Source organism: Dermacentor silvarum, chromosome 5, assembly GCF_013339745.2.
Source record: "Dermacentor silvarum isolate Dsil-2018 chromosome 5, BIME_Dsil_1.4, whole genome shotgun sequence".
Lineage (NCBI taxonomy): Eukaryota > Metazoa > Arthropoda > Arachnida > Ixodida > Ixodidae > Dermacentor > Dermacentor silvarum.
Window position 1 is genome coordinate 23,068,230 of NC_051158.1, and position 15,794 is coordinate 23,084,023.

At 48.0% G+C, this 15,794-nt stretch overlaps 1 protein-coding gene across 1 annotated transcript in view; it reads left to right on the forward strand.

The window, feature by feature from the left end:
* The first annotated feature begins 444 nt into the window (after nt 1–444).
* LOC119453074 (peroxidasin homolog) overlaps nt 445–15,794 on the forward strand; it is a 28,938-nt gene continuing 13,588 nt past the window's right edge. Inside the window, exons 1-5 of the mRNA XM_037715066.2 lie at nt 445–613; nt 3,376–3,620; nt 5,337–5,457; nt 12,205–12,434; nt 15,284–15,643. Coding sequence (XP_037570994.1) covers nt 585–613; nt 3,376–3,620; nt 5,337–5,457; nt 12,205–12,434; nt 15,284–15,643 — 985 coding nt within the window. The 5' untranslated portion in view covers nt 445–584. The remainder of the gene's footprint in view (nt 614–3,375; nt 3,621–5,336; nt 5,458–12,204; nt 12,435–15,283; nt 15,644–15,794) is intronic.

Below are 15,794 nucleotides of genomic sequence, written 5' to 3' on the forward strand. Positions count from 1 at the left end.
GCACCCCGCTCTCGCACACATAACACACCCGCAGCGTCAAACAAAGCAACACACTTAAGATCCAAAAAGGACGCCAGGAAAAGGTCCGACGCACCGGAGTTACGTGACTGCGTGAGTGGTGAAAACTTTGTCGTGAAGTTGCGAGCACAAATGTGCCACTAAAATTTGAGACACAACAGACGTTCGCGCCCTCAATCTTGAGAGGATTAAGCAGACGACGTTTTGCTTTTAAATACCTTGAGTAAAATTGATTGGTTTGTTTGCTACAAGATGGCGCGTCAATCTCGTACAACCAAATTTAGGCGTTAAAATGAAGGTTGCGTTTGGAACGTGATTTCTCGTTACTGACAGTGGCTACCTATGTGTTTAAAGATCGGCGCTCGTCGGTGAAAGGGTGTCATATCAACGAAAGAGAGAGAGAGAGAAGATGGCGGAGTGCGACGGACGAGCCACCCGACTTTCGGAAGGGCCCGGCCAGTGCCGACGGGAAAGCTTCGTCCTTCGCGGTGGGTTGTTGAGACAACGCGAGATGTGAAATTCGCGTCGACGAGCAGTGTGGTTGGTGCCCTTGGAGCAAAAACAACATGGGCCAAGGTAACGTTGCGGCGCTCAGGTGGGTTTGTAGCGCGCCACGCGCTTTTCGCATTACCGGCATTGGTGGTGGCAGACCTCGATGCTATTAACGAGGCGACGATATATCGCGTCTACGGGAAAGTTGCGAGCGTTATAGTCCGTCTGGAGTGCGCGATGAGAGCAAATTCTTTCCTCCGCGGTCGTCAATAGGTGACTGAACTGCGTGAGAACGCGCAGTTTATTGAAGGCGGAAAAAAAGAAAGAAAAAGAAAGGAAATGAACCGAAAGCTGACTGCCGCGCCTTCGGGGCGTGGGTCGCGACGCGAGATTGGAGGAAATGATCGACGTGAATGGCCTGCAGTGCCTGTGTTTGCTGGCAAACATGTTTTGTGCGGGGTGAAATCGTTCTCAAGCAAGCGCTCGCTTTTTTGTTTACGGTCATGCGCCGCAGTGACTCGTACAACCCAGTACGACGCACGCGGCTTTGGGCAGGTGGGAGTGGCATGCTGTCTTGCTTATAGCAGACGACGCACGCACAAACAGACGCGCGAAAATGGCTGCTGCGCAGCGATGTCGTCTGCTGGCGCTCCTTGCGTCAACGCAGAAGTCCGAGCAGACGACGCGTCCGAAGTGGACAGAAACGATGTCGTGTATTTAAAGGTTTCACGGTAGCTGTGTTGCAAGCGACACCAGCCGCTGGAAGCAAAGAACTATGGCGTGTTCCATCGTCAATGAATCCGTATGCTATATGTTTACGTGGTTTGAAATGGTTCTGAAGAAAGCGCTCGTTTGTTTACGGTCTACGAAGCGTGGTTTCGAGACCGTGGGAGTGGCTGCTGTGTTGCATAGCAGACGACGCACGCACAAACAGACGACGCGTAAAAATGGCTGCTGCGCAGCGGCGTCGTTTCCTGGCGCTGTTAAAAACGCAAGCCCGAGCAGATGACCTGTTCGAAGAGGAAAGAGAACGATGTTTTATAAATGTTGCACGGTAGTTTCGTAAGTTCCAAGTGGCGTCACCGATGGGCAGTGATGTATCAAGGTGGTGTTTATATGTATATGATTGTCAAGGAACCCTAAGACAGTTTGCTCAAGAGAAACATTTATTAGAAACGTAAAAATGCATGATGTTGCAGTTGATGCGGAAATGGTGGGATTGGTTCAAGTGTATTTCGATCAGAACGTGCTTTCCTTTGCTGGTTTGCGCGAGGAAACCTTTCTATACGGTATGTTGCAAGTCATTATTAAGAAGAAAAATACCAGCCGACCGCCATGGCTCCCTTCTGGATCCACCAGTGGGCTTGGCGAAAAAAAGGTTCTCAAATTTCCTGGTTTGTGTTCTTGATTCCTTTTAGGAATACCTTACGAATAAGACATTAACCAGCTCCCAGTGGACGCTATCAAAATCCTAGACGTGATGGCGAACTGGTGCAGGAATTTCCGGGAAGGCGTATAAGCCACCGATATTCCCCTTTCGCGTCTTTTCTCGCTTCCTCCTTTCACAGTGGAAGTGGCTCCTTTTCTATTGCGGAAGCGTAACTTACCAATACACTGCAGCTTAAAATAACAATTTCCTATTAATGCGATTAGCATTCTTATGATACTTTCCGTACTTTCCGGTATGTTTCAATGTTTCTAACCATTCCCCCGCCAACTTGGGTCATTGGGTAGTCCACGGTCCAATGAGTAGAGCACCGGGCTGCTTTGCTGAGGAAACCGCGTACGAAACCAACCATTGGACCAACTTAATTGGGTCCCTGAGCATGTGAAATTGTGTATGTACCGCTCTTCAATGAACATCTTTCACGCCTACTTGGGTATGTGCCGTTCTTCAATTAACTTTTTTAACGCCAACTTGGGTCATTAGGTATGAGCCGGCCCTGAATGACAGAAAAATTCCTTTAAAAATATCCCGGTGCTGAGAGGTACCCGAAGAGCGTGGACACAGAATGGAGGAAGAGGTGAAGAAAGCTGGCGACCAAGTATAGGGTTATTGAAAGTGTAAATAGACAACCAGGAGTCATCAGAAAGAAAGTGAGAGAAACAAAGACAGTGAATTGGATTCAAAGAATGGAAACATTAAAAAAAATACCGATGAGATATACAAGAATGAGAAGAAAGAAATTAGAAGGGGAAATCTGTACGATAACAGGAAGGGAGCTGCCTCGCTATTTGAGGCTCGAGCCGGTTGCCTAGGGACGAGAACATACCGGAGCAAATATTCGGGACTAGATGAGGCATGTGTATGCTGCAGTGAAGATCCGGAGAGCACTCAACACATCCTAATGGAATGCGAAGAGATTCAGCAATTGAGACCCGTACAGGTAACGTGCACCTTCCAGAAGTGCTTGGATATAAAGTGGACGGAATCATCAACCGGTCAGCATTCGACATAAGTAGGATACGTTTAGAGGTTTAGAGTATTGGTGGGGGAAAAAAAAGCAGGGAAGTGATTGATACGACCGGATCTGTTACAGATAGAGAAGCGTTGCAGGAAAAAAAATATATTAGGAGATGTATACAAAACTGCTCGAATGAAAAACGTGTATAGCATACCTCGTTGACTCAAGCCGGCTAGGTGACAATTTGTCACCACCCCGTTTCAAAGAGGATGCCAAGAAATCATCACCATCAGGATGTGAGAACGAGGATCCAGGCTGCAGACACGATTCATGCATGACGAGTTTCGGCGGTGGCAACACGGTGTGTGTCACTAAATTGCGCCGACGTTCGTGCTGAGATGCGCTCAGCCGGATTTTCTTGTGTCTCCTTTAACTGATCTTGTCTTCCTCTTCGCTCCAGGAAACTGTGGATCGCCTCGCTGTGCGCGCTGGCCATGTCCACGTCTTCGGTTCTGTGGAACGTGGAGATACCTAGGCCTCCGCCGAGGAGTGACTTCGGCTCCTGCGAGGCCGTTGCTGGCCGCCGGCCGAAGATGCACGGCGTCATCTCGCCGGCATCCGGCGATCTAGTCATCAACGTCACCCTGCTCCTGTCGGCGGTTCACCAGGGAGTTAGGGAGAGCGTCAAGTACCTGCAAAAGCACGGTGAGTGACAGTGAGCGAGTGAGTGAGTGAGTGAGTGAGTGAGTGAGTGAGTGAGTGAGTGAGTGAGTGAGTGAGTGGGTGAGTGGGTAAGTGAGTGAGTGAGTGAATGAGTAAGTGTGTTAGTGAGTAAGTGAGCGGAGTGAGTGAATGAATGAGTGAGTGAGTAAGTGTGAGTACTGTGTGAGTGGATGAGTGAGTGAGTGAGTGAGTGAGTGAGTGAGTGAGTGAGTAAATGTGAGTACTGTGTGAGTGGATGAGTGAGTGAGTGAATGATTGAATGAATGAGTGAGTAAATGTGAGTGAGTGAGTGAGTGAGTTAGTGAGTGCAGTGGAGTGAGTGAATGAATGAGTGAGTGGATAAGTGAGTGAATGAATAAGTGAGTTAGTGAGTGAGTGAGTGAGTGAGTGAGTGAGTGAGTGAGTGAGTGAGTGAGTGAGTGAGTGTGAGCGAGCGAGCGAGATCAATGAGTCACTGACGCGCTGTCATGATGCGCTGCCAACACATTTTTGCATCGTACTCACTTTTTGCACTTACATTTAAGGGTTGCATGGTTGGTGCTTGTTGGAGGGCATAGTTTGGCCGCTGTAAATACCCGACCCTTAACGAAAGCAATAACAAGCGAATATCATGTGTGACCGCGAAGAACTCCTTGCCACTGACGTGTCGCTTCCAACTTTCCTTGTAACCAGCCGCTGACACGCGCCCGAGTCTATTGTTTGTTGCCCTGTAACCTTGACTTGCTTGCGCGTTGCATCATTAATACCGGAGCAGCATTGCACGCTGTCTGCAGTTATGCGTTTTTTCTCTGGCAGTCATACATCGCACTTTCATTTCGTGACGTGTTTGTGATTGTTAAGCCTATTGTTATCTTCTGTAATAATACGTTACCTTCAGGAGAACACGTGGGCGACCATGACACGGTCTAAGATTGCCCCCACTGTTACCAGTTTATCCGGGACGTGGATGGCAGTAGCAATGCTGGGGGCGACCTCTTGTGACAATTTGTTTCTATACTGCAATGCGTTAGAAACGTTTATTGTCTTACATGGGTTTTCTCGTCGAAGGAAAAAAAAAAAAAAAGACTGCACAATAAGAATAGTGTCACTGCCGACTCTTTTCAGCAGCAGCTAAGTAGAATATGCTTTGTCACCGCAATAATCATATTACTTTTTTGCATTCTGCCTAGTTACATGATTAATATTCATTAATTAATCAACTTCTCAAATATTATAAGTAGAGGAAAAGTGTCAAGGAGAAAATTGTCGAGCAACATGAAAAACTCCCGATACAGTTTTGTGTTGCTCAATACGTCCTACATAAAAGTGTCTTTCCGAGCGCGAAAGAAGGCCGCTAATACACGCGAAGTGCCTCCAGCGGCCAGTTGCGTGGCAATGTTGTCTGCAAGTCTAATTATGTACGTAATTAGGCGGAATGCAAAAAAATAATCTGAGAATCTTCAAGCGACGGCAAACAAGATTACCTTGGCTCTGTCCAGCTACGCGACATTTGCATATCTTTAAATCTTGGTGCATGGCAGTTGGGACACCCTGCATATTTCGTAAACTTTAGTCCACTTGCGGACCGGCTAAGGCTATCTGGTAATTTTCCTATAGGACAGGCAATTTGAAAAGACCTCGTCAAAGACAGTGTGAACTCATTGTCTTCCAGCAACGCGACTCCTGCAACTGACTCTTCGCGTGCACACACTCTCGCAGGCTTCCAGAAGTCCAAGTACGAAAACGTCACGTGGCCCAGGCTGAGGCGACGCCCCGGGGCCAGAGAGTACGAAACTGCGGCCTACGCTTCCCAGTTCGCCACCGAATACATCGCTCGCAGGTATAATGCATTAATTAAAAGCCGGCAGATCCCACGCCCTGTGGGAATCGATGTCACGCGAAGCAGGGTGCCGGGAGCCTACTAAGTTAACGAAACGACCATGAGAGCTCCAAGACGTAGTCGGCCTTTTCATGACACGCATGTCATGACATTCACGTCATGAGACCTCAGGAGTCCCTTTAGCAACGCCTAAGCGACCTTAAGGCCTTAGCCATGCTTATGACACTGACTTCAACCATTGACCTCTAGCCTTTTCCTTCACTTAGTACCACATCTGAATCCATTCCATTGGTTTTTAAGTGTTAAGCTTTTTCCGCTGAGTCACTGTCATGACTATGGCTTCTACCAACCTCCTTTAGTGTTTCCTTCACTTAGTGCCCACGTCCGAACACATTTAAGTGTTTTTTAAATGTTTATTTTTTTCACTGAGTCATTGTCATTTTTGCTGAGTCATGCGCATGACTATGACTTCTACCATTATCCTTTAGTGTTTCCTTCACTTAGTACCCACGTCCGAACCCATTTAAGTGTTTTTTAAATGTTAATATTTTTTTCACTGAGTCATTGTCATTTTGCTGAATCATGCTTATGACTATGACTTCTAGCACCATCATTTAGTGTTTCCTTCACTTAGTACCCACGTCAGAATCAATTTCAATGTTTTTTGAGTGTTAATATTTTTCGCTGGGTCATTGTCATTTTAGGAGGCTGTTTTGTGACCTACATGACATGCATGTCATGACCTATCATTTCTGTTCGTCATACACTGTTGTCATAGTATGCCAATTTAGGTAAATACCAAGTTAATGATACGACCATGAGAGCACTAAGACGTAGGCGGCTAGCTAGATAGATAGATAGATAGATAGATAGATAGATAGATAGATAGATAGATAGATAGATAGATAGATACTGTCAAAGTGGCAAATGTTCGCCAAGAAATGCTTCGCATTTAATAACCTGCCATGTTGTGCTCGATGACTTGTTCAATGCCATTTGTGGGTGCATGCTTGAGGTTACGAACGAGAACTCAGAAAACGCGACCAATGACTACGGTTACTATCTTCTGGATATATATATATATATATATATATATATATATATATATATATATATATGGCCAGCTGTTCTATTATCTGCCCACCTCCGCTTCCTCTACTTCGCTCCTCGCGCATTAAGCCCAGCCCCGGTGCCGTTCTTCCACATCACAATATATATATATATATATATATATATATATATATATATATAGCGCGTTTTAGCGAACACTTTCACAAATTGTGAAATTGTGATATATATATATATATATATACAGCGTGTTTCAGCGAACACTTTCAGAAATTGTTATGTCTGTGGCAAATAGCACAATGCTAGTTCATGAGCTGGTCTACTCGAGGCGGAGAATACTTGCAGGAACAACTGAAATGCATAATCTACTAATTAACAAAACTACACTAATTAAGTTCTTAACTAATCACCTTATGGCCCCTATTGCAATTTCAAAATTGTGGCTGTGGAATTCCCTAGGCGGATCCACTTGGAACGAATTCTCAGGATGACACCAGTTTCGAGATATTAGGGGCGAAGCACTTTAGGGCCGAGCCTTGTCCCTCCCTCGTCGTCCGTAGCTCTGGTTTGCATGGAGTCCGCTAGGGGCGCTGCGGTCGTTCCCGACGCGCGCTCTCTTTCTCTTATCAGCCATGGATGATAACGGTCGCTTCTGATAACGGCGCGCCCGCTATGGATGAAAAGGCGAGAGTGGCGGCTCAACTGCAAGCGGAGTCGAGGGCTCTCAAATCTGCTGCAGCACGGCGACGCAGACAACAAGCGGACCCGGTGTCTAGGACGCGGGAAGCTGCAGCAAAACGGCAACGCCGGCAAGCGGACCCGGAGCTGAGGGCTCGCGAAGCTCGCGCTCGAACTAGGGAGCCTACATGCAAGCGCTGTGATTTTAATTCCCGAACTTTGCGAATAAATCCACTGGCGCTCCAGTTACTTTCTTAACAAAACGTCGTTTCATGCATTGAAGCACAAAAGTAACTGGACCCTATGTTTAGAAAAAGTTAATTCAAAAAATTTCCTTCGTCAACTTCACAGCTCGGCCGCTTCACGGAGCCGAACGTAGCCTGCAGTGCGACGTAATTGCCACCTTCCACACCCTGCCTAGTTTCACTGAGCGTACATACAAACTTTTTTTAGCTATATAGTTAACACTTTGCCAACCTTAATAGGCAGGAACTATGGCGAAAGACTTCGTTGGTTAGGCAAGTCTTTTAATCAACCGACCTAAACTCAAGAAGCAGACTGACTGAAAGTGGCACTCTGCAATTCTGCCTCGCCGTTAGAAGAGAAGACGAAAACAAACGCCTCAGTATGTTCTCTGCAATTCCTTCGCTATAACCGAATCGTTTTATTTGCCTTACTGTACACGAGCTTTCTACATGCAGAGACCTGTATTTTCCCTATCATATCAAAAATATAATAAAAAGTATATTCGCAGAAGCCACCAACGATGGCTGTCAAAGTTAGCGAACAACCGAACGCTTCTAGACAGCCATTCGCTTATTCAAAGGAATGATGCGCCTGAACCCGTGTATTTGATGCAGTGAGGATATGATGGCAGTGTCGCCGAAAATCCGGATTCGGTGTCGGTGTCAACGTCGGCATTTCGAGAGCTAAAATTGCCGTATATATTTAGGTATACGTATATATCATGCCTAGCTATATGACATGCGGCATCATCATCATCATCATCATCATCATCATCATCATCATCATCATCATCATGCGGCATATGCGGGTTATATTGCCACACCATTCTATCACAAAAGTTGCTCATAAGACCTTGCCTTACATTCTCGACAAAGTTATTCCTCGTAATTTTGAGAATGACAGCCCAAAAACAAATGTCATGAAACAAAACACCGACAGCGCATGCCTTTTATGCTAAATCTTCTCAGGCTGAAATATTAAAAGTGTGAGACGATAACGGAAACCTGAAAATTATGTAATCTTTCGGGCGCGGCTGTGCACTACCTCTGGGATCGGCCCACGCAAGAGGCCGCGTTTCTACCAGAAAGCTCGCCTTCGTGAATAGCGTTCGCCACCAGTGTTTCCCGGTAAACATTACGCTTACGTAAGTTGCAGCTGGCGGGAAGCGTGAGAAGCAGTTAGGGAACTTTGAATGATATCGCGTTACACTCTTAAAGGCGAAGCTTAAGCGTCCTCAATTTTTTTCCGGCTTCCCTGGGTGGATCGAAAACTGCAGATATTTCATAGTTATAGGAAATGGAGGCCATGCTATGTGTGACGCCTACCGAAAGCATGAAGTGTCTAAATAATTACATGCTTTGAGAATAATTACTGAATACTCGTCTTCTAATTTCTAGGCGTTATACAAGGCATGTAGTTGGCGTTTCCCCGGTTTCCTGTCAACTATGTGAGGAGAACTATGTGATCTATATTTCGTCGAATTAGGGAGCATGTTGTGAGTTACAAACTATAAATATATGATAGGTTGATTACAGCTTTTGTAGAATGTTACTTATTCGAGAATTTAAGAGTGTCACACTGCCGTTATCCGCGACGTCCCCAAAAGTCCTAAAACAACTGCGCAAGACACCAAATTCAAATTAGGTGAAACTTGTGGGAATGTTAAGTTCAATGTGTGACGAAAACTTAACGTGCCTCGCTTAAATACCAGCGTTGCAAATAATTTCTGAGCCCTCATTTGCCCCTTATTTTTATGCGTCTAACGAAGTTCGTAGTTGGTTTCTCCGGTGCCCTCTGGGAACTAAACAAGACACCTTGTTTGTATTTAACGAAGTTAAGGGGCATGTTATGGGTAACGTATATGCGAAGTTCGAAGTGTGTGCGCTTATTACGGTCTTTGCAATAAATTTCGTATTCAAGTGCTCCGGAGCGTTATGAGTGTGTTATACGAGCGGCGCAATATTAAGCCCGCTGCTTTGGCGTAACTACAGGCGCCACTAAGGTCAAATTTAGCGAATATGCGGGAAACGCTATGGCCAATTTGTGTGCGAAGTTAAATGCATGTGGATCAAATATATCCTTCGTAAAAAAAAATTGTCGTAGTTTCACCTGAAAGGCGAAGCACCAATTGCGATAGCAAGTTAGTAGAGAGCTATACGAAGTAAGGATAGTAGTTTTATCAGCTGTATAAACTTGGACATGCAGCAGCACCAGCAACGCGCAGAACTGTTGTCGACGCCATAGGCGTTTTGCCCGCGTTCGCACCGAACGCGCGTGGTCTTTTTATATAAATAGGTATTTGGTGCCGCAGCTAAACGTCGCCTCCCCTCCCTCTCTCCCGTCCCCCCACAGCCTTTGGCGCGATGGAAAAAGTTGCGTTTGCTCTCTATATATGGAAAGGAGGAAAGAGACGCTTAATTCTGCAGCCCTTCAGGGAGCACGGCACTGAACGCGCGTTTGCTCTCCGACGTGCGTTCGCTCCCCGTGAAAGCGCGCGTCCCTCGCGCCCTTTCACTCGCACATACAGCGTCCGGAGCGCGGCGATTTCATTGCCGTTGACGACATACGGAACCTCACGGCGACGGCGACGCCGACGCCGACGGCAGAAATCTGCTTTGGAGTGTCCATATAATTGCTTTCGCTATAAAAGTATACGTATATCACCCACATATGTTAGAACCTGAGGAGCGAAGCTTTCGTGAAGAGGTTAAAGAACCGTCATGCGATTGGTTGTATTCTGCTCAGCGTTTCAGCGACGAGGGACTATTTAAGGCGCAGAAAAAGTATAGCATTCACCTCTTGCATGCCATCTCTTAAAGCTTCTGCTGTGGCGCTGGCCATGAGCGTGGTTTCTATATAGGATCAGTTTTATTGCGATAGCAATTATATGGACACTCCAAACCAGATTTCTGCCGTCGGCGCGTCGCCCGTCGCCGTCACCGTGAGGTTCCGTATGACGTCAAATGCGATGAAATTGTCGCCACGCGCCGAACGCTGTATGTGCGAGTGAAAGGGAGCGAGGGACGCGTGCTTTCACGGGGAGTGAACGCACGGCGGAGAACAAACGCGCGTTCTGCGCCGTGCTCCCTTAAGGGCTGCAGAATTAAGCGTCTCTTTCCTCCTCTACAATCACCATATATGTAGAGCAAACGCGACTTCTTCAGACACGCGAAAGGCCGTGGGGGGGGGGGGGGCGACGTTTAGCTGCGGCACAAAATTCCTTTTATTGCGATAGCAATTATATGGACACTCAAAAGCAGATTTCTGCCGTCGCCGTCGCCGTCGCCGTGAGGTTCCGTATGACGTCATTTGGAGAAGAAATCGTCGCCGCGCGCCGAACGCTGTATGTGCGAGTGAAAGGGCGCGAGGGGCGCGTCTTTCACGGGGAGTGAACGCACGGCGAACAAACGCGCGTTCTGCGCCGTGCTCGCTTAAGGGCTGCAGAAGTAGGCGTCTCTGTTCTCCTTCACAATCACCATGTATGTAGAGCAAACGCGCCTTCTTCCGACGAGCGAGAGGCCGTGGGGGAGGGGGAGGGAAGGGAGGCGACGTTTAGCTGCGGCACGCAGTGCCTATTTATATCAGAGGCTCCGGCAACAGTCACCAACGCCGCACGCATTTTGAGCGAACGCGGGCAAAACGCCGATGGTGTCGACAACAGTTCTGCGTGTTGCCGATGCTGCTGCATGTCCAAGTTTATACAGCTGATAAAGTTAATATCATTACTCCGTATAGCTCTCTACAAGTTTGCTATCGCAATTGATGCTTCGCCTTTCAGGTGAAACTGCGACAACTTTTTATATACAAACGTTGTGAGGCGAGAAGGTGGTAAAGACTTCCGACGCTGCTCGACGAGTGTCCCGTTCTGATCTCGTCGAAAACCTCCGAGCCGCCCCCAGAGGCTCCGGCAACAGTCACCAACGCCTCGCGCGTTTTGTGCGAACGCGGGCAAAACGCCGGCGGCGTCGACAACAGCTCTGTGTTGCCGGTGCTGCTGCATGTCCAAGTTTGTACAGCTGATAAAACTACTATCCTTACTCCGTATAGCTCTCTACAAATTTGCTATCGCAATTGATGCTTCGCCTTTCGGGTGAAACTGCGACATTTTTAAATTGCATAGGCGCCATAAGCTAAATAGGTAGGAGCGTAATTAGTGTAGTTTTGTGAATGAGTAGATTAGTAGAATTAGTCATTCCTGTAAGTATTCTCCGCCTCTGCGAGTAGACCAGCTCATGAACTAGAATTCATGGACTTTTGGGGACATATATATATATATATATATATATATATATATATATATATTTATATAAACTGCGTGCTTCAGTGAACTCTTACAGAAAATTTTTAAAGGTTGCCTGTGGCAAATAGCACAATTCTAGTTCATGAGCTGGTCTACTCGCAGGGTCGGAGAATACTTAGAGGAAAAACTAACGGCAGACATTTAAACTAACGAACTGAAAAATCTCAAAACCTACAAAACTAAAGCTAACTGACGGCAGACATCCTCATTTATATATATATATATATATATATATATATATATAGACACACATATACCTGTTCGAGGCCTAACCTAACCGGTGGAGGAAGCGGCGATGCGATTTCTGCAGTGCCTGATACAAATGCGGGTGAACCTGCAAGCGAAACAACGCGTCGGAGTAGTTTCGGAATTGGTTCGCCTTTGAATTTGTGCCGATAGTATGCGCGTCATTCCATACGATGCATTCCCTCTACACTTATTCGACGCTCGTCCAGGTTGAAACTGGCGCCCGACGACGTGCACGGTGCGGTCGCATGCATCGACGTCCGTGACACTGCGCTGGGCCGCGTCTGTCCCAAGGACCTGATCGACGAGGACATCGTGTGCCCGCGCAAGGCGCTGCACTACCGAAGTCCGGATGGCACCTGCAACAACTTCGACAAGCCGTCGTGGGGCGTCACTTTCTCGACGCTCGTGAGACTCCAGCCCGCCAGGTACGCCGACGGTACGTCCTCCGCCTCGCCACTTGCCGTGGCATCCCAATTCTTTGTCCATGCCTCGTCGTCGGTGCGCGCTCGCCAGCAGACGCCCGATGAAGCGAATAACTCCCTATGTGTAACGGCGTACTCTGCTGCATGATTAGAAGGCATAGAACATCTAGTGGAAACATTTAATGAGGGTTTGGTTCCCTTCTGCAACTTTGTGCTGACGACTGCGCCCATAATGGCTCTGCGCATGCGCTACGAATTTTCCTGCGATAACGCTATACGGGAAGGTGGGCGGACCGCGGCAATTTCTGATGACGATTAGCAAAATGCGTTGGTGGGCTAGTTGGTACGTAATTGTATGGATTAAAGGCAAGCGCGAACTTCAAACCAGGACGGAAAGAAAGAGACACAGGACTGGATAGCGCCTGCCCGGTGTCTCTCTGTTTCTTTCTTTGCCGTTGGAAGTTCGCGCTTGCTTATTTCAGTTCTGGTGTCGATAGTGATTTGGGAGTGTGCAAGGCGCCTATTTCTGCAATCCATTTGGAAAAAATGCCTCCCTGAACCCCGGAAGAGCAAAGAAATGGTCGAGCGTGCTGCGGATTGGAGGAGAGATGAGATGGCGAGAGGAGCAGGGCGCCGGTGAGTTTGGATCGCTGGTGAGCGGGTAAAGAGGAAATTTGATGGGGTGCGCTCGCCGGTGCACGACCGGTCTGTCTTCATCATCATCATCACCAGCCTATCTTCATGTCCACTGCAGGTCGAAGGCCTCTTCCAGCTATCGCCAATTACCCCTGTGTTGCGATAGTTGTTTCCAAGTTGTGCCTGCAAGTTTCCTAAATTCATCACACTTCAATTCTCTGAATTCCACCGCTGCGCTTCCCTTTCCTTACCACTCACTGCGTAGCTCTAATAGGTCACCGGTTGTCTACCCTACCCATTACGTGGCAAGCCAAGCCCCATTTCTTCCTCGTAACCTCAACTAGAATATCGGCTATACCCCCGGTCACTCTCTGCTACATGAAAGAATGGCGCTACCTTGAAACTTCATCTAGGGACCTTGTGGGGGAGTAGTGTTCTTATACTACTGGGACACTGTGGGGAACAAATAGACAGCGGAAACCAACCAGGTGCATAGGAACGGCCAGATTGCTCGGCACGAACCTCTCGCTCAAGTATAATACTTTTGGAAGCACTGAGACGGAGGCCGCTCGTTAGAGTGTAAGAAAATGGGATGGGATTACAGGTAAAGGGGTGGCGGGCCGGGCCGGGCGGGTAACGTAGATTGCCCGGGCCCGGGTCACGCCATAAAAATTTTGGTCGGGCTTGGGCGGGCAGCCCAACGTAAAAACGGGCCCGGGCCGGGCCTGGGCTGAAAAATATCGGCCCATGCAGTGCTCTAGCCGAGACGCACCAGCGGAAGCGCGGAGGGTGGCGAAGCGTAGGCTCATGGATGACGAGTGGGTCTACGGCTCAGTGAGTGAAACGTTACTTATACTTTGCAAGACGACTGACTGTGGGTACTGGGGCGCGCCGCATCTGGCACTTGAGCGGATGGCATGCGCTACAATTTGGTGGTCGCTCAATAAGGAGCTCAGGAATGGACCACGACGGGTAGACTTACCGAATGGGCAGGACAAACAACAGAGTAAAACAAAGAAGTCACATGCTGTAGGGAAGAAGGATCCCGCCTATGCTTTCGCATAGGCCCTCGTTCAGGTGCAGTTATAGGGACTACCCGATTTTATTTTGTGTCTAAAAGTAATGTAATGAGAGAAGCCGAAAGGCTGGCACCTACACATAGCAACCAGACACAGTCTACAAATGTCTCCAGATAAACTGAGCAGGATGCGCGAACATGTTGCACAAAAGAGCGAAGGGACACACACAATGCTTTTAATATGCAAGCCTCGGGTTTTTATGATAAACATCTGCTGGAAGTGCAGCGCTTCGTTGTGCGAGACTCTTCTTCGTTGTTGTGCGCAGTTTATTCGGGCTACTTCTGTAATGCTCAGTGTAAACCAACTAGCCCAATTTTCTGTTCTATCAAGTTTCCAGGTAAACCTCTCGTTCAATTTTTTATACGTATAACCGAAGCAATTTAAATAGAAGCGGCCTTCTCTGAGCTCCGAGTTTTAACAGCGGAGCTGTTTAAGCTTTTCGTTTCCCGGCGTGGCGTTCGCAAAAACTCGCCTAGCGATGACTTCACTGCGCACAGCTGCGCCTCGCTTCACCTTGCGATAGCCAATCGATAGCCAATGAATAGCTAATCGATAATCGATCAATAATCAATAAGTTCCGGAAAATGCTGGGGATGACTTGGTACTGCTTAGCCTAGCCCAAATACGTGGCCCATTCCTTGCGATAGCCAATCGATAGAAAATGAATAGGTAATCGATAATCGATCAATAATAAATAAATTCCAGAAAATGCTGGGGATGACTTGGTAGTGCTTAGCCTAGCCGAAATACGTGGCCATTACCTTGCGATATCAACAATAGCTAATCGATAATCGATCAATAATCAATAAATTCCGGAAAATGTAATTGTGCATAATAAATGTGGTTGAATCTCACTTGACTCTGTGATTGCTGACCTAGCTAAGTGAGAGTCTCTACAGTCCTTGCCTAGCAAGGTCAGTTGCATGGCTCAAAAAATTAGCAAAAATCGAGCGTCACCTCGCAAAACTTAGCAAAACCAAGCATCACCTTGAAAAATTTAGCAAAACCGAGCATAACCCGTAAGGCCAGGACCAGCTAGGTGCCGATCAGCTCCGCTGTTTCTTTAGCCTTGCCCCACTAGTGCAAGCTACGCAATTAAAAAAAACAACAAAAAAAACAATATGTCCTGTCATCGGCGATATTCGCAGGGGTATCCAGACCACGTGTCGCTTCGAACGGCTCTCCCCTGCCCAGCGGTCGGCTGATCAGCCAGACGCTGACCTCCCTGGACCGGCTGGGCGGCGGCAGCTCGGACGACCCGCGGGCCACGCTGATGCTGATGCAGTGGGGACAGCTGGTGGACCACGACGTGTCGCTGACCACGCTGTCCGTGTCGCGCTCGGGGTTCCCGCCCAAGTGCTGCCGGCCGCTGATGTCGCCGGAGGACGTGCACCCCGAGTGCATGGCGATCGCGGTGTCGTGGCGCGACAAGTTCTACCGCAAGTTCGACGCGACCTGCATGGAGTTCAGCCGCTCGGCGCCCGCTGCCAGGCGGGGCTGCAGGTTGGGTACGACACGACGTCTCTGCGGCGTTAAAGACGTAACGTGCACGGTGCGTCAAAACCCGAGTGTGACGCACCATGCACCACGACTGGTCGTATAGAGAGAGAGAGAGAGAAGAAAGGGGAAAGGCAGGGAGGTTAACCAGATGGGAAGATC